Genomic DNA, 18054 nt, shown 5'->3' with positions numbered 1-18054 from the left:
CCTTTTTGTGTGTCACAATCTCACTGTTTTAAGGCCAAAAGCATATTAATGCTTTTTGATATCACATTTTACAGTACAGTATGAGTTTTTTCTTAATTGTCATAATCAAAAGTAAGCTAGTTGGGAAATATAATCACTTTAGCCAATCACTGCTTACAGAAAAAATTGGAAATGTCAATAAATTGAACAGGCTAATTATAATATTTATTGAATCACCATACATAGGATTTGGAAGTAATTATATTATAAAAGTAATATACTTCATATAATTCAGAAATAAAAGTCCTGTTCTTTCTCCGTCATCAAACACCCTACTTATACTCTTAGGGTAGCTACTACTATTAACAGTTTCTTAAATTGCCTTCCAGAATTGATCTTTGTATAGATAAGTATATGTGTATGAGTGTCTGATGGAATTATGCACAAATATACATGTATATCTTATTTGTTAAAAAAGATAAACTTTTATAAATATTTTGAATGACTTAAATATGTTCTTTAGCACACACACTGAGGAAAACTAGGAAAATTGATAGGCACATTAAAAATAAAACAAAAAATATAATTTCATTTCTTTAAGTTAAAGTCTTAATTATTCTAGCAGTATAGATTAAGAATAAAATTTCTATAATGCAGTTTAATAATAGATGAGATTTTAAATCCTTATTTTTATGAAAACAAAATATTAATTTGTGTGGAAGATTTTTGCCCTCAATACGTGTTCTTAATACCTGTCATATTGAAAATAGTTGGTTATCTCTGGGAGTGCGATTACTGTGAATATTGTACAGGAGTAGCTTTGGCTTCTCTAATACCATGTTGTATGAGTTTTTTTTTTTTTTAAAGCAATGAGCACATTCTACTTTTATTAAAATGCTAGAAATTTTTTTTTCATTGCAGTCATTTTTATTTTTTTGTTTCTTGCTACCTTTTCATTTGCTTTGTTTTATTTTGTTTTTATTTTTATTCCAGTTAACATACAGAGTTATATTTTTTCAGGTTATAATTTAGTGATTCAACAGTTCCATACAATACCCAGTGCTCATCATGATAAATGAACTCCTTAATCCCCACCACCTATTTCACCCTTCCCATCCTCCTCCTCCCCCCTAGTTATCATCAGTTTGTTCTCTGTAGTTAAGAGTCTGTTTCTCGCTTTGTCTTTCTCTTATTTTTTTACCTTTGTTTGTTTGTTTTGTTTCTTAAATTGCACATGAGTGAAATCACATGGTATTTGTCTTTCTCTGATTTGTTTTGCTGTCTAGCTCCATCTATGTCACTGCAAATGGCAAGATTCTTTTTGATGGCTCAGTAATATTCGTGTGTGTGTGTGTGTGTGTGTGTGTGTGTGTGTGTATGTGTGTATTATACCACATCTTCTTTATTCATTCGTTGATCACTAGACACTTGGGCTGCTTCCATATCTTGGCTCTTATAAGTAGTGCTGCTATAAATATAGGGGTCATATATCCATTTGAATTAGTGTTCTTCTATCTTTTGGGTAAGTACCCAGTAGTATGATTGCAGGATTGCAGGGTAGCTCTAATTTTAATTATTTGAAGAACCTCCATACTATTTTCCACAGTGGCTGCACCACGTTGCATTCCCATCAGCGGTGCACAAATGTTCCTTTTTCTCCAGATCCTTGCCATTACCTGTTGTTTCTTTTGTTTTTTATTTTGTCTGTTCTGACAGGTGTGAGGTGGTATCTCATTGTAGTTTTGATTTCCATTTCCCTGATGATGTGATGATGAACATCTTTTCGTGTGTCTGTTGGCCATTTGTGTGTGTTCTTTGATGAAATAAATCTCTGTTCATGTCTTCTACCCATTTTTAATTGGATTATTTATTTTTTGAATATTGAGTTTTATGAGTTCTTTTTCTATTTTGGGCACTAGCCCTTTATCAGATACATCATTTGCGAATAATGATAGAAAATATCTTTAAAACATAATGATATAAATTGTTAAAAGTGTTCTCATAACTAGGCTCATTTTTAAAAATTAATTCTGGTTTTAGGCTTGTGTGGATGTCAGAGCCAGTTCGGTGTTTTGGCAGCAGATGGAATTTGCAGATCGTCTCCAGGGCCATCCCAGGTTGCCAGAATGGTTATCCACACACCCTTCTCATGGAAATCGAGCTGAGCACTTGGATAGACTCATACCTCAGGTGAGCTAACACTGTATAAGGCAAGACATTGTTTTTACTGTGTCATTTATTTTTAATGTAGTTACTTTTTGTGCTTAGAAAGTTCTAGTCTAGCCTATCAGAAATTTTGATCACTATAATGATGGATTATCGGTTTTCATAGAATTTGACTAAAAAATAAAAGTCCTGCTTGTCCATAAGTCTTGGGAAATAAATTCCTGTTCAGTTTACTTTTCTTGATGGTGAAAGTTTAACCTTTTTAGAATCATACCTTTTAATTTTAACTGATTTGGCAAAAGTCTAAAACTCAAAGTATGTATTTTTCAACATATTGATCATAATTTAGTCTTGGTGATTTCAGTTTTGTTAAAAAGGTTGTTAAAAATACCAGTTAATGGGGCACCTGTGTGGCTGAGTGGGTTAAAGCCTCTGCTTTGTCTCAGGTCATGATCCCAGGGTCCTGGGATTGAGCCCCTGTATCGTATCGGCTCTCTGCTCAGCAAGGAGCCTGCTTCCTCCATGCTCTCTCTCTCTCTGCCTGCCTCTTTGCCTACTTGTGATCTCTGCCTGTCAAATAAATAAAATCTTTCCAAAAAAAAATACCAGTTAATGAACTGTGTTTGGCTCAATTAATTATTAATTTTGATAGGGATGCTGGAATTTGTTTTCTTAGAAAAAAATCTTTTTGTATTAGTTTGCTTTTTGGTTATTTGTTTATAAGAAATGTGCTGTGTGGTGTTCATTCTTTTTTGGTAGAATTCCTGAATGGATCAAGTTTGAAGCAGCTTTCTCACAAGTAGTTTTTACTGTCTTCTAAAAAATCTTTCGACTTAACATCATTCAAAATGTTTTCTGTAGTTACCACATCAGTACAAAATGGATGTCAGGCATCTCTAAGCCAGGCTACATCTCTCTTCTTGAATTAAATTTGCTGGTTGGTTATAAATGCAGAATATACTTTAAGAATTTAAGAATTGGTATTGGTTGGTCTGTTTGCTAAAGGATAAAAAGAGATCCAGGACTTTCAGTATGATTTCAAATTCAGTTAAGAAATACTGGGTTTCTTTTATAAGAAAGAAATGATGCTAGTAAGTATAGGGGATACAAACAGAAATAAGACATGATTCTTGATACTTTCATACTAAGATAAGATACAAATTGATTCTTAATACAACAGGGAATATGACTTACCATAAGAAAAGTAGAAATGTGGTGGTATGCAACTTGAAGGAATAATAACTGGCATCTAGTTTGGATTGGGAAGCAATCACAAGATTCATTCATTCATTTATGTGATCAATATTTGTTGATACTCCACAAATAAGTGAACCCATATGATAATTGACTCTCTCTGCTTGACTTATTTCACTCAGCATAATCTCTTCCAGTCCTGTCCATGTTGCTACAAAACTTGGGTATTCAGACTTTCCGATGGAGGCATAATACTCCATAGTGTATATGGACCACATCTTCCTTATCCATTCGTCTATTGAAGGGCATCTTGATTCTTTCCACAGTTTGGTGACCGTGGCCATTGCTGCTATAAACATTGGGGTACAGACGGCCCTTCTTTTCACTACATCTGTATCTTTGGGGTAAATACCCAGTAGTGCAATTGCAGGGTCATAGGGAAGCTCTATTTTTAATTTCTTGAGGAATCTCCACACTGTTCTCCAAAGTGGCTGCACCAATTTGCATTCCCACCAATAGTGTAAGAGGGTTCTCCTTTCTCCACATCCTCTCCAACACGTGTTGTTTCCTGTCTTGCTAATTTTGGCCATTCTAACTGGTGTAAGGTGGTATCTCAATGTGGTTTTAATTTGAATCTCCCTGATGGCTAGTGATGATGAACATTTTTTCATGTGTCTGATAGCCATTTGTATGTCTTCATTGGAGAAGTGTCTGTTCATATCTTCTGCCCATTTTTTGATATGATTGTCTGTTTTGTGTGTGTTGAGTTTGAGGAGTTCTTTATAGATCCTGGATATCAACCTTTTGTCTGTACTGTCATTTGCAAATATCTTCTCCCATTCCATGGGTTGCCTCTTTGTTTTGTTGACTGTTTCCTTTGCTGTGCAGAAGCTTTTGATCTTGATGAAGTCCCAAAAGTTCATTTTTGCTTTTGTTTCCTTTGCCTTTGGAGACATATCTTGAAAGAAGTTGCTATGGCTGTTATCGAAGAGGTTACTGCCTATGTTCTCCTCTAGGATTCTGATGGATTCCTGTCTCACGTTGAGGTCTTTTATCCATTTTGAGTTTATCTTTTTGTACAGTGTAAGAGAGTGGTCGAGTTTCATTCTTCTACGTATAACTGTCCAGTTTTCCCAGCACCATTTATTGAAGAAACTGTCTTTTTTCCTGTTTTGTCAAAGATTATTTGACCATAGAGTTGAGGTTCCATATCTGGGCTCTCTACTCTGTTCCACTGGTCTAAGTTTCTGTTTTAATTTTTTATTATTTTTTATTTTTTAAATTTTTTTCTTTTTTCTTTTTTTCTTTTTTTTATTTTTTATAAACATATAATGTATTTTTATCCCCAGGGGTACAGGTCTGTGAATCGCCAGGTTTACACACTTCACAGCACTCACCATAGCACATACCTCCCCAATGTCCATAACCCCACCTCCCTTCTCCCAACCCCCGCTCCCCCCGGCAACCCTCAGTTTGTTTTGTGAGATTAAGAGTCACTTATGGTTTACCTCCCTCCCAATCCCATCTTGTTTCATTTATTCTTCTCCTACCCCCTTAACCCCTCATGTTGCATCTCCACTTCCTCATATCAGGGAGATCATATGATAGTTGTCTTTCTCTGATTGACTTATTTCACTAAGCATGATACCCTCTAGTTCCATCCACGTTGTCGCAAATGGCAAGATTTCATTTCTTTTGATGGTTGCATAGTATTACATTGTGTATATATACCATATATTCTTTATCCATTCATCTGTTGATGGACATCTAGGTTCTTTCCATAGTTTGGCTATTGTAGACATTGCTGGTATAAACATTCGGGGGCACATGCCCCTTCGGATCACCACGTTTGTATCTTTAGGGTAAATACCCAGTAGTGCAATTGCTGGGTCATAGGGTAGTTCTATTTTCAACTTTTTGAGGAACCTCCATGCTGTTTTCCAGAGTGGTTGCACCAGCTTGCATTCCCACCAACAGTGTAGGAGGGTTCCCCTTTTCCGCATCCTCGCCAGCATCTGTCATTTCCTGACTAGTTAATTTTAGCCATTCTGACTGGTGTGAGGTGATATCTCATTGTGGTTTTGATTTGTATTTCCCTGATGCCGAGTGATGTGCAGCACTTTTTCTTGTGTCTGTTGGCCATCTGGATGTCTTCTTTGCAGAAATGTCTTTCATGTCTTCTGCCCATTTCTTGATTGGATTATTTGTTCTTTGGGTGTTGAGATTTCTAAGTTCTTTATAGATTTTGGACACTAGCCCTTTATCTGATAAGTCGTTTGCAAATATCTTCTCCCATTCTGTCAGTTGTCTTTTGGTTTTGTTAACTGTTTCCTTTGCTGTGCAAAAGCTTTTGATCTTGATGAAATCCCAATAGTTCATTTTTGCCCTTGCTTCCCTTGCCTTTGGCGATGTTCCTAGGAAGACGTTGCTGCGGCTGAGGTCGAAGAGGTTGCTGCCTGTGTTCTCCTCAAGGATTTGGATGGATTCCTTTCTCACATTGAGGTCCTTCATCCATTTTGAGTCTATTTTGGTGTGTGGTGTAAGGAAATGGTCCAATTTCATTTTTCTGCATGTGGCTGTCCAATTTTCCCAACACCATTTATTGAAGAGGCTGTCTTTTTTCCATTGGACATTCTTTCCTGCTTTGTTGAAGATGAGTTGACCATAGAGTTGAGGGTCTATTTCTGGGCTCTCTGTTCTGTTCCACTGATCTCTATGTGTCTGTTTTTGTGCCAGTACCATGCTGTCTTGATGATGACAGCTTTGTAATAGAGCTTGAAGTCCGGAATTGTGATGCCACGAACTTTGGCTTTCTTTTTCAATATTCCTTTGGCTGTTCAAGGTCTTTTCTGGTTCCATCCAAATTTTAGGGTTATTTGTTCCATTTCTTTGAAAAAAATGGGTGGAATTTTGATAGGGATTGCATTAAATGTGTAGATTGCTTTAGGTAGCATAGACATTTTCACAATATTTGTTCTTCCAATCCAGGAGCATGGAACATTTTTCCATTTCTTTGTGTCTTCCTCAGTTTCTTTGATGAGTACCTTATAGTTTTCTGAGTATAGATTCTTAGCCTCTTTGGTTAGGTTTATTCCTAGGTATCTTACAGTTTTGGGTGCAATTGTAAATGGGATTGACACCTTAATTTCTCTTTCTTCTGTCTTGTTGGTGGTGTAGAGAAATGCAGCTGATTTCTGTGCATTGATTTTATATCCTGACACTTTACTGAATTCCTGTACGAGTTCTAGCAGTTTTGGAGTGGAGTCTTTTGGGTTTTCCACATATAGTATCATATCATCTGCGAAGAGTGATAGTTTGACTTCTTCTTTGCCGATTTGGATGCCTTTAACTTCCTTTTGTTGTCTGATTGCTGAGGCGAGGACTTCTAGTACTATGCTGAATAGCAGTGGTGATAATGGACATCCCTGCTGTGTTCCTGACCTTAGCGGAAAAGCTTTCAGTTTTTCTCCATTGAGAATGATATTTGCAGTGGGTTTTTCATAGATGGCTTTGATAATATTGAGGTATGTGCCCTCTATCCCTACACTTTGAAGAGTTTTGATCAGGAAGGGATGCTGTACTTTGTCAAATGCTTTTTCAGCATCTATTGAGAGTATCATATGGTTCTTGTTCTTTCTTTTATTAATGTGTCGTATCACATTGATTGATTTGTGGATGTTGAACCAACCTTGCAGCCCTGGAATAAATCCCACTTGGTCGTGGTGAATAATCCTTTTAATGTACTGTTGAATCCTATTGGCTAGTATTTTGGTGAGAATTTTTGCATCTGTGTTCATCAAGGATATTGGTCTGTAGTTCTCTTTTTTGATGGGATCCTTGTCTGGTTTTGGGATCAAGGAGAAGCTGGCCTCATAAAATGAGTTTGGAAGTTTTCCTTCCATTTCTATTTTTTGGAACAGTTTCAGGAGAATAGGAATTAGTTCTTCAAATGTTTGGTAGAATTCCCCGGGAAGCCGTCTGGCCCTGGGCTTTTGTATTTGTTTGGAGATTTTTGATGACTGTTTCAATCTCCTTACTGGTTATGGGTCTGTTCAGGTTTTCTGTTTCTTCCTGGTCCAGTTGTGGTAGTTTATATGTCTCTAGGAATACATCCATTTCTTCCAGATTGTCAAATTTGTTGGCATAGAGTTGCTCATAGTATGTTCTTATAATTGTTTGTATTTCTTTGGTGTTGGTTGTGATCTCTCCTCTTTCCTTCATGATTTTATTTATTTGGGTCCTTTCTCTTTTCTTTTTGATAAGTCTGGCCAGGGGTTTATCAATCTTATTAATTCTCTCAAAGAACCAGCTCCTAGTTTCGTTGATTTGTTCTATTGTTTTTTTCGTTTCTATTTCATTGATTTCTGCTCTGATCTTTATGATTTCTCTTCTCCTGCTGGGTTTAGGCTTTCTTTCTTCTTCTTTCTCCAGCTCCTTTAGGTGTAGGGTTAGGTTGTGTATTTAGACCTTTCTTGTTTCTTGAGAAAGGCTTGTACCGCTATATATTGTCCTCTCGGGACAGCCTTTGCTATGTCCCCACAGATTTTGAACCATTGTGTTTTCATTATCATTTGTTTCCATGAATTTTTTCAATTCTTCTTTAATTTCCTGGTTGACCCATTCATTCTTTAGAAGGATGCTGTTTAGTCTCCATGTATTTGGGTTCTTTCCAAATTTCCTCCTGTGATTGAATTCTAGCTTCAGAGCATTGTGGTCTGAAAATATGCAGGGAATCATCCTAATCTTTTGATACCAGTTGAGACCTGATTTATGACCCAGGATGTGATCTGTTCTGGAGAATGTTTCATGTGCACTAGAGAAGAATGTGTATTCTGTTGCTTTGGGATGAAATGTTCTGAATATATCTGTGATGTCCATCTGGTCCAGTGTGTCATTTGAGGCCTTTATTTCCTTGCTGATCTTTTGCTTGGATGATCTGTCCATTTCAGTGAGGGGAGTGTTAAAGTCCCCGACTATTATTGTATTATTGTTGATGCGTTTCTTTGATTTTGTTATTGATTGGTATATATAGTTGGCTGCTCCCACGTTAGGGGCATAGATATTTAAAATTGTTAGATCTTCTTGTTGGACAGATCCCTTGAGTATGATATAGTGTCCTTCCTCATCTCTTATTATAGTCTTTGGCTTAAAATCTAATTGATCTGATATAAGGATTGCCACCCCAGGTTTCTTCTGATGTCCATTAGCATGGTAAATTGTTTTCCACCCCCTCACTTTACATTTGAAGGTGATTTTGGGTCTAAAATGAGTTTCTTATAGGCAACATATAGATGGGGTTTTGTTTTTTTATCCATTCTGATACCCTGTGTCTTTGGATTGGGGCATTTAGCCCATTAACATTCAGGGTAACTATTGAGAGATATGAATTTAGTGCCATTGTATTGCCTGTAAGGTGACTGTTACTGTATATTGTCTCTGTTCCTTTCTGATCTACTACTTTTAGGCTCTCTCTTTGCTTAGAGGACCCCTTTCAATATTTCCTGTAGAGCTGGTTTGGTGTTTGCAAATTCTTTCAGTTTTTGTTTGTCCTGGAAGCTTTTAATCTCTCCTTCTATTTTCAATGATAGCCTAGCTGGTTATAGTATTCTTGGCTGCATGTTTTTCTCGTTTAGTGCTCTGAATATATCATGCCAGCTCTTTCTGGCCTGCCAGGTCTCTGTGGATAAGTCTGCTGCCAATCTAATATTTTTACCATTGTATGTTACAGACTTCTTTTCCCGGGCTGCTTTCAGGATTTTCTCTTTGTCACTAAGACTTGTAAATTTTACTATTAGGTGACGGGGAGTGGAGCTATTCTTACTGATTTTGAGGGGGGTTCTCTGCACCTCCTGGATTTTGATGCTTGTTCCCTTTGCCATATTAGGGAAATTCTCTCCAATGATTCTCTCCAATATACCTTCTGCTCCCCTCTCTCTTTCTTCTTCTTCTGGAATCCCAATTATTCTAATGTTGTTTCATCTTATGGTGTCACTTATCTCTCGAATTCTCCCCTTGTGGTCCAGTAGCTGTTTGTTCCTCTTTTGCTCAGCTTCTTTCTTCCCTGTCATTTGGTCTTCTATATCACTAATTCTTTCTTCTGCCTCATTTATCCTAGCAGTAAGAGCCTCCATTTTTTATTGCGCCTCATTAATAGCTTTTTTTATTTCAACTTGGTTAGATTTTAGTTCTTTTATTTCTCCAGAAAGGGCTTTTATCTCTCCAGAGAGGGTTTCTCTAATATCTTCCATGCCTTTTTCGTGCCCGGCTAGAACCTTGAGAATCGTCATTCTGAACTCTAGATCTGACATATTACCAATGTCTGTATTGATTAGGTCCCTAGCCTTCGGTACTGCCTCTTGTTCTTTTTTTTTGTGGTGAATTTTTCTGCCTTGTCATTTTGTCCAGATAAGAGTATATGAAGGAGCAAGTAAAATACTAAAAGGGTGGCAAAGACCCCTGGAAAATATGCTTTAACCAAATCAGAAGAGATCCCAAATCATTGTGGGGGGGGAGGGAGAACGGGGATAAAAAGAGGTTCAGAAAGAAAAAAAAAAAAAAGAAACAATTAAAAAAAGAAAACGGATAAAGAAAAAATATAAAAAAGAAAAAATATATATATATTAGATAAACTAGTTAAAAAACGTTTAAAAAGGGTAAAAGTTAAGAAAAATTTAGCAGAAGAAGAGAAAAAAAATTGAAAAAGAAAAAAAAATTAAATTAACTGCAAGACTAAAGAATCATGGGGAGAAAGCCATGAGTTCCGTGCTTTGCTTTCTCCTCCTGTGGAATTCCGCTGCTCTTCTTGGTATTGAAACTGCACTCCTTGGTATGTGAACTTGGTCCTTCTTGTTGATCTTCTGGGGGAGGGACCTGTTGTAGTGATTCTCAAGTGTCTTTGCCCCAGGCGGAATTGCACCACCCTTACCAGGGGCCGGGCTGAGTAATCCACTTGGGTTTTCGGGAGCTTTTGTTCCCTGAGCGCTTTCTGTAGAGTTCTGGAGGACGGGAATGAAATGGCGGCCTACCAGTCTCCGGCTCAGAGGAGCCGAGAGCCCGGGGCCCCACTCCTCAGTGCGCCCTCAGAGAACAGCACCCAATTACTCCCGTCACCCTGGCCTCCGGCCGCGCTCCAAGCTGACTGAGCCTGCGACCAGTTCAAGGTAACCCCGAGCTGAGCGCTCACTCCTCGGCTCTGTCTCTGTAGCCAGCTTCCCCGTTCTAATACCTGCAAGCTCTGCGACACTCAGACACCCCTGATCCTTCTGTGACCCTGCAGGACCTGAGGCCACGCTGACCCCACGTGGGCTTCACCCCAGTTTAGCCTCTGGAGCGATGTCCCTCAGCAGAACAGACTTTTAAAAGTCCTGATTTTGTGCTCCATTGCTCCCCTGCTTGCCGGGAGCCGGCCCCTCCCCCCCGCAGTCTATCTTCCCATCGCTTTGGATTCACTTCTCCGCCAGTCCTACCTTCCAGAAAGTGGCTGGTTTTCTGTTTCTAGAATTGCTGTTCTTCTTCTCTTCGATCTCCCATTGGATTTGTAGGTGTTTGCAATCTTTAGATAGCTATCTAGCTGATCTCCTGCTACCTGAAGTAGTCTCAGCCTGCTACTTCTCCACCATCTTGACTCCTCTATGTGTCTGTTTTTATGCCAGTACCATGCTGTCTTGGTGATCACAGCTTTGTAGTAAAGCTTGAAATCAGGTAATGTGATGCTGCCAGTTTTATTTTTGTTTTTCAACATTTCCTTAGCAATTCAGGGTCTCTTCTGATTCCATACAAATTTTAGGATTATTTTCTCCAGCTCTTTGAAAAATACCAGTGGAATTTTGATCGGAATGGCATTAAAAGTATAGATTGCTCTAGGCAGTATAGACATTTTAACAAATAACATGGAGGACATGGGGAGATGGAGAGCAGAAGGGAGTTGAGGGAAATTGGAAGGGGAGGTGAACCATGAGAGACTATGGACTCTGAAAAACAACCTGCAGGTTTTGAAGGGGTAGGGGAACCAGGTGGTGGGTATTAGGGAGGGCACGGATTGCATAGAGCACTGGGTGTGGTGCAAAAACAAATGAATACTGGGGCACCTGGGTGGCTCAGTGGGTTAAAGCGTCTGCCTTCGGCTCAGGTCATGATTCCAGAGTCCTGGGATCGAGTCCCACATCTGGCTCTCTGCTCCGCAGGGAGCCTGCTTCCTCCTCTCTCTCTCTGCCTACCTGCGATCTCTCTCTGTCAGATAAATAAATAAAATCTTTAAAAACAAACAAACAAGAAACAATGAATACTGTTAACGCTGAAAAGAAATAAAAAATTTAAAAAAATATTTTTTGATACTCATCTCTAATCTGCTATTATGTGTTCTGTAGCGAGAGAGTGAGTGAGGACAAAACAAAACAGTCTTTGTTTTCTTGGAGCAAACATTTTCATTAGGTAGTTCAATAATAAACAAACATACAATATGTCCAGCGGTGATATGCATGAGGGGGAAATATAAGGCAGGTTAAAGGTAGTAAAGAGGGCTGGGAAGCAGAGAAGATTTACAAGTCTGTGTTCATGTGTCAAAGAGAGGGCCCCACTGAGTAAAACCTGGAAAATCCTTGCAGCAAATCCTGTGACTATATGGAGGGAGTCTCTTAGGCTGAGGAAGTAGCAAGTGTACGGGACCTAAAGTGAGAGTAAGTTTGGTGTGTTCAGGGAATAGCTAGGAAGACATGGCGGCTGAATGGAATAAGGGAGGTGGGGAAAATGGTTGAGATGTGGAGGGACAAGACCATGAAGGGTCTTTTAAACCATTGTAAGGACTTTCATTTCAAGTGACGAGGGAAGCTAGTAGAAGATTTTTGGCAGAGGAGTGAGTTGACCTGACTCATGTGTTTTATAGTGATCACTGGGGCTCCTGTGTGGAAAGTGGAATGTAATGGGGCAATGGTGGAATCAGGGAGACGATTTAGGAGGCTCTTGCAATAATCCTAGTAAGACATTATGGAGGCAGAAGAGAGTGAGAGAAGTGGTCACATTTTGGATATATTTTGAAAGGAATGATGACAGAATTTATTGACAGCTTGGGCATGCTTTGTATCTTGCATGAGCATTGGAGATGGCCAGACATGGGTTCTTAAGACCTTTCCTAAATATATTTCATTTATGCTCCTAATTCAGAGAAAAAAAAAATTTTAGAAAAATATAGATGTGAAGTTTACTTGATATAATAGATAGTAATCATTCATCTTAAAAGGGCAACGTAAGATTGGGATCATATGTGTTTCATTAGTAAGTGATGTGTACTGAAGCTCACTGGTTCTGAGAGTCTTCTCAGTGATACCCACGACCCAGGGACCTTTTACTGCCCTGGGAAGTTTTAGCCTATTTCTAAAGACATAATAATCACATGGTTTTCTTTTAGAATCCCCTTCCTTTGCATTTTTGCTCAGTGAAATTCTAAAAATACATGGCTTGCTTAAACTGAATAATGAATTCTAGCCAACTTTCATCTGAAGCTTGTAAATTCTGTAAAAAAATGTGCTTTAGCGAAGTCTTTAAAATAATAATGAATTGATTAGTGTGTATGAGGAAAAGTGGTTGGAGAAACAAATATGTTATTTGGGAACCAATGATGAAAAACACTGGGAGATTTTTTTTTTCTTCTAAAAATAAACTATCCTAGTTCAGAAACTTAATTTGAAAACCTCATATAATTTCTTATATTTCTCCCCCAAGTGATTAAATTCAATTTGAAAGTAATAAAACTCTACTACAATATTGGGAATAATTCAGCAGTTGAAGTGAAGCTGATAGTGCAAGAGTATACTGTTAATTAGAATACATGGTCATAATTCAGAGATTGGAATTCCCTACCATTGTAAGTCTAATTTCTATAATGAAACAAAGTGATTCCTCAGGCAATTTATAGAATTATGTGAGTCTATAGACTACTGCTAAGGACTACTTTTTTTGTTGTTGTAGTTAAGATTTATTTAAGGGATTTCTTTTGCTTTTGTATGTTTGTTTTTTTAACTTACGTGAGTACAGTGTTACATTCTACCTATAAAGGTCCTGTCCTTTGACATTCCTGACAGTATGCTTGAGTGATGTACGTCTCAAAGGTAGTTGGAAATACAGCACCAGAACACAGAAAAATCTAGGCAAGAGATGAGGATTTCAGAATCACCTGAAAAATGTGATAGTTGAAGCAGGGTAGATGAGTTCACTTAGGAAGTAAACAGAAAAAGATCCTGGACAGAGTTAACATTATAAAGTAGGTTACCTATTTGACTGGTAGGAAGAAGATTGAGCCTGTAATAAATCAGATTTATAGGAGGAGAAAGATCAAGAAAATCAGGAAAGTAAGATTCTTTGGTTCTATGAAAACACAAATGTTGATAATTTTTGATTTTTTAAAAATTAACTTATTGAAGATGGTATATTTTTTATTTCTTACTGGATTCCCTGAATATCATCAAAGAAATATATTATTTCCTACCATAGCATATCAAGATTGAAGATATTTTAAATCTATACTTTGTGCATTTGACAAATACTTATTGATTATTTGTTAATGCCAGACTATAGGTGTTACAAGTGTTGTGAGCAAAATACACAGAAATCCCTGCCCTCATGAAGCTATGCAGTAAAGGGAGACAGACAATAAATAACATTAATTAGTAATGTATAGACTAGATCACTGATATATTGTATACTAGTCAGTAATGAGTGTTAAGAGGAAAATAAAGAAAGAACAAATGTATTAGTCAGCTTGGGCTGCCATAGCAAAATACTAGAGACTGGGTGACTTAAGCAACAGAAATTTATTTCTTCACAGTTCTGAAGGGTCGAAGTCTAAGGTCAAGGTTCTGACTTAAGCAATAGCAATTAATTTTTTCAGAATTCTTAAGGCTGGAAGTCCAATAATTTCCTGGTAGATTCAGTTTCTGGTGAGGTCTTTCTGGCTTGCAGATGGCTGCCTTCTAGAGCATTGTGTCCTCACCTGGTGGAGAGAGTGAGTGTATTGGTGTCTCTTCTTTTTCTTGTAAGGGGATGTTAATCCCTCATGAAGGCTCCCGACCTCATCTAAACCTAGATTACCTCCCAAAACCCCATCTCTAAATAATCTCTAATAATCTCTAAATAATCACATTAGAGGTTAAGGCTTCAACATAAGAATCTGGGGTGGGGGGACAGCCAGTCTATAGTGGATAGGTAATATGTGAGCAGAGGTGGTCGAGGTCCTGGAATAGCTGTTTGAAATGGGGTTAGTCAGAGGAGGTTTCACTGAGAAGATGGTATTTAAAGGAAGAAATGAAATAAATGAAAGAATGAGCCATGTGGCTTCCTAGGCTAACACGCTTCCAGGCAGAAGAAATAGTAAGTACCAGGCTCTGAGGTAGGATTGAGCCTGGTGTATTTGAGGGACAGCAAGGAGACCAGAGTGGCTGGATGGGGTAAACAAGGGAAAGTGGAGAGGATGGATTTCGAAGCCAGTGTAAGGACTTTGGCTTTTGCTTACAGATGGGACACCAGTAGAAAGTTTTAAGCAGAGAACTAGAGGAGTAACAGGATTGACTTATGTTTGGAAAGAATGTGATAAATAGCTCCTACAAAGCACTAAAATCATATTGTTTTAAGTATTTTAATATAGTATGTCATTCAGAATATAGACTGATTTCCTTGTTTTGTTTTGCTTTTAAGATTTTATTTATTTATTTGACAGAGAGAGAGAGAGATCACAAGTAGGCAGAGAGGCAGGCAGAGGGAGAGGGGATAGCAGGCTTCCTACTGAGCAGAGAGCCCAATGTGGGGCTCCATCCCAGGACCCTGAGATCATGACCTGAGCTGAAGGCAGAGGCTTAACCCACTGAGCCACCCAGGTGCCCCTTGTTTTGCTTTTAAAAATCAAGAAAATGCCCCCAAGTTAGAAAAAAACTGTACCTTTGCTATTTTTTAATGTGTATTCTGCAATGAAGCATGTATAAATGCCTAGTTAAATATAATCCTGTAATCCACCAGCATTTAAAAATGATAAATATAGGGTTATAGTATTAATAATATTTATAGTTAATAAGATGATATGCTATAATTTTATTTACTTGAAATAATCAGTTAAATTTAGGAAACAAATATTCCACACATTTTGGTTACCATAACAACTTGGGTGAAAAATTGAAGAACAGATGTTAAATCAACCTGTTGATGTTTAATGGTTTGACAGTTTTAAAATTATACTTAACACTGTTCAGATTTTAAATTTATGTGTAACATAAGTTGTCCTTGAAAGAGATCCCTTATTTAACTTTCCTTCTATAAAGATTGTTATAAAATATGGATGAATAGATGTGAATAAAGGAAATGGTATGATAACGCAGGATAGAAATTTACTTGAAAGATTTATTGTACAATGGAAAGGATTCAGACTGAATTTTTTATTTTCTGTTTCTCTCACTGACTCTCTGCCATCTGGGGGAAGGATATGGAGAATGTTAGAATGTCTAGGAAAAACATTTAATTTGGCCTTACTTTTGTTTAGGGTTATGTTATAATAATTTTGAGTAGGATTTATTTTTTAATGACTCTTAGAACTTTCAATGTCAGCCTTATTTGTAAGCTGTTTTTTAAATCTTGGTGTTCACATTTACAGCATTCAGTTTTTATAGATACTGGCAGGCTGTAGATACATTCATTTTAATCTCATTTTATCTTGAATTCTTTAAACTTTCAGGAAGCTGGGGGTTGAGATCTTATAAATCATTCCCATGCATTTTTAATTGGACAAAGTAAATGCACAAATCATTAATATTATAAATCTCATGAGTAGAAAATATGAGTGTTTAACATTGAAGTGAAATGTCGTTGTTGGCCAGTGTACACAAACATACACTGTTCACCTTACAGAATTTCATTTTGTCTGACATGGAGAGTGTTGAGGAAAAGGCAAATATCATAGCAGCTACTGTAATTGAATTGGCCTCTGAATCATATAAAGCCAGGAAGCCTGACAGTAACATTGTCTAAAACCTTAAAAAAATATTATGGTTCATGGGATGTGTATCTACTTGAGGCTGAAGTGAATGGGCTATTAGAAAAAATTACTTTTAGGGGGAAAGAAAAGTATGATATTTTTAGAAAAATGTGTTAAAAAATGGAGGTGATTTGTTTTTCTTGAAATGACTTGGTTTCTACTTTCGAAGGAAGTTGTTGTTTTTTTTTTTTTTTAGATTTTATTTTATTTATTTATTTGACAGACAGAGATCACAAGTAGGCAGCAAGGCAGGCAGAGAGAGAGAGGAGAAAGCAGGCTCCCCACTGAGCAGAGAGCCTGATGCGGGGCTCGATCCCAGGACTCTGGGATCGTGACCTGAGCCGAAGGCAGAGGCTTTAACCCACTGAGCCACCCCGGTGCCCCCGAAGGAAGCTTTTAATCTAATTATGAAGCTTCTCTGGCCGCTAAGTTTTTTTCTCCTTTTTTCCTCTTTTTTTTTAAACATAATTATTGTGGCTTATTTTTTATGAAAAAGTAATTGCTGTTTTACTTGATATGTAGTACCTAGAAGAATCCTGATGTGTACCAGCAGTTTTTTCATAACTACTTCAGTTGTTATCAGGAATAAATATGGCCATTTCATAATATATTGCTCTTCTATGTCAGGAGTGGTTGATTATAAAATTTATTTGAAAATTTTTTCATATTTATCATTCTAGAGGAAGATTGACATGTGTCAAGGTGGCCTTAATTTTTAAATTTTTTGTATTTATTAAAATTTTTAGTTATTTAAATAATTAACTTTTTTTAGACCACTTCAAAAACAGATTCCAATTCCCATTGCAGTTTATGAAAGGAAATGAAATGAATTAGAGGGAAAACATTTTTAGAGGTAAAATCATGACTTACACAAATGTAAGACGAACAATATCTGAGATTTTCTTTAACTTATTATTACTGAGAGAGCCAGTAATATGTTAGAGCTGCTCTCCGGAAAATTTCAGAACCATAGGTACATAGACAATCAGGAATGCTGAACTGACTTTACAGACAGATGCAAAACTGATCTATTCATGAGGCAATGATCAATTGCATTCCACCAGACAGTTTGCCTACATTCCTACAGACATGTATTGTTTGCATTGTTATTAGTTTTCTACAGATTATGGAGTTGTAAAACAGCTCTAAGGCCTTGAAAGGCAGAGGTGACACTCAAGGATGCACTTGATAGGATATCCAGTGTTCTTTTTCGCCCACTTCAAAGTTTTTCACAATTTCTTCTGTTTTTATTTTCTATGGTCATCCATTTGCCTTTCAAGTAAAGACACTAAATCAAATCATCCTGTCAGGCTAATATATAAACAGAAGTTTTTGTTTTGTTGTTTGTAAGTAGCCACATAGCCATTATCCTTATTGTATTTCTTTTCTGTCTCTTAAAGTAACAAACTACTATTCTCATTCATTCATGTTAAATTTGTTTCTAATGAGATTTTGATTGATGTTATTGATGTTAAAATCCTAGGCTTTTTTTCTTTTTCTTTTTATTGTATATGCTTGCCTACAGAAATTAAGGGAGAGAGCTTGAAGTGGGGTATAGAGGGATTGGTTTCATTTTTTAGGATGTTGGGGAGAAAACATTTTTATATACCTTCAAAGGTTCTTCTGGCTGATCTAAATTAAATTGACATGAAATAGATTAACAGGAGAAAAACGGGTTTAATTTTGTAAATATAGGAACCCCG

The 18054-nt window shown here is 37.1% G+C and overlaps 1 protein-coding gene across 4 annotated transcripts in view; it reads left to right on the top strand.

The window, feature by feature from the left end:
• The window catches only part of OMA1 (OMA1 zinc metallopeptidase), a 95998-nt gene that overhangs the window by 59835 nt on the left and 18109 nt on the right, over nucleotides 1-18054 (top strand). For 3 of the 4 annotated variants that reach the window (XM_032839720.1, XM_032839721.1, XM_032839722.1), the window contains one exon: nucleotides 2020-2169. The exons of the other annotated variant lie outside the window; for it this stretch is intronic. In XM_032839720.1, coding sequence (XP_032695611.1) covers nucleotides 2020-2169 — 150 coding nt within the window. The remainder of the gene's footprint in view (nucleotides 1-2019; nucleotides 2170-18054) is intronic. 4 annotated transcript variants of the gene reach the window in all.

The sequence above is a fragment of the Lontra canadensis genome, unplaced genomic scaffold (genome assembly GCF_010015895.1).
Source record: "Lontra canadensis isolate GAN:19392208 unplaced genomic scaffold, GSC_riverotter_1.0 scaffold109, whole genome shotgun sequence".
Classification (NCBI taxonomy): Eukaryota; Metazoa; Chordata; class Mammalia; order Carnivora; family Mustelidae; genus Lontra; species Lontra canadensis.
This window is presented reverse-complemented; position numbering and strand designations above follow the sequence as displayed.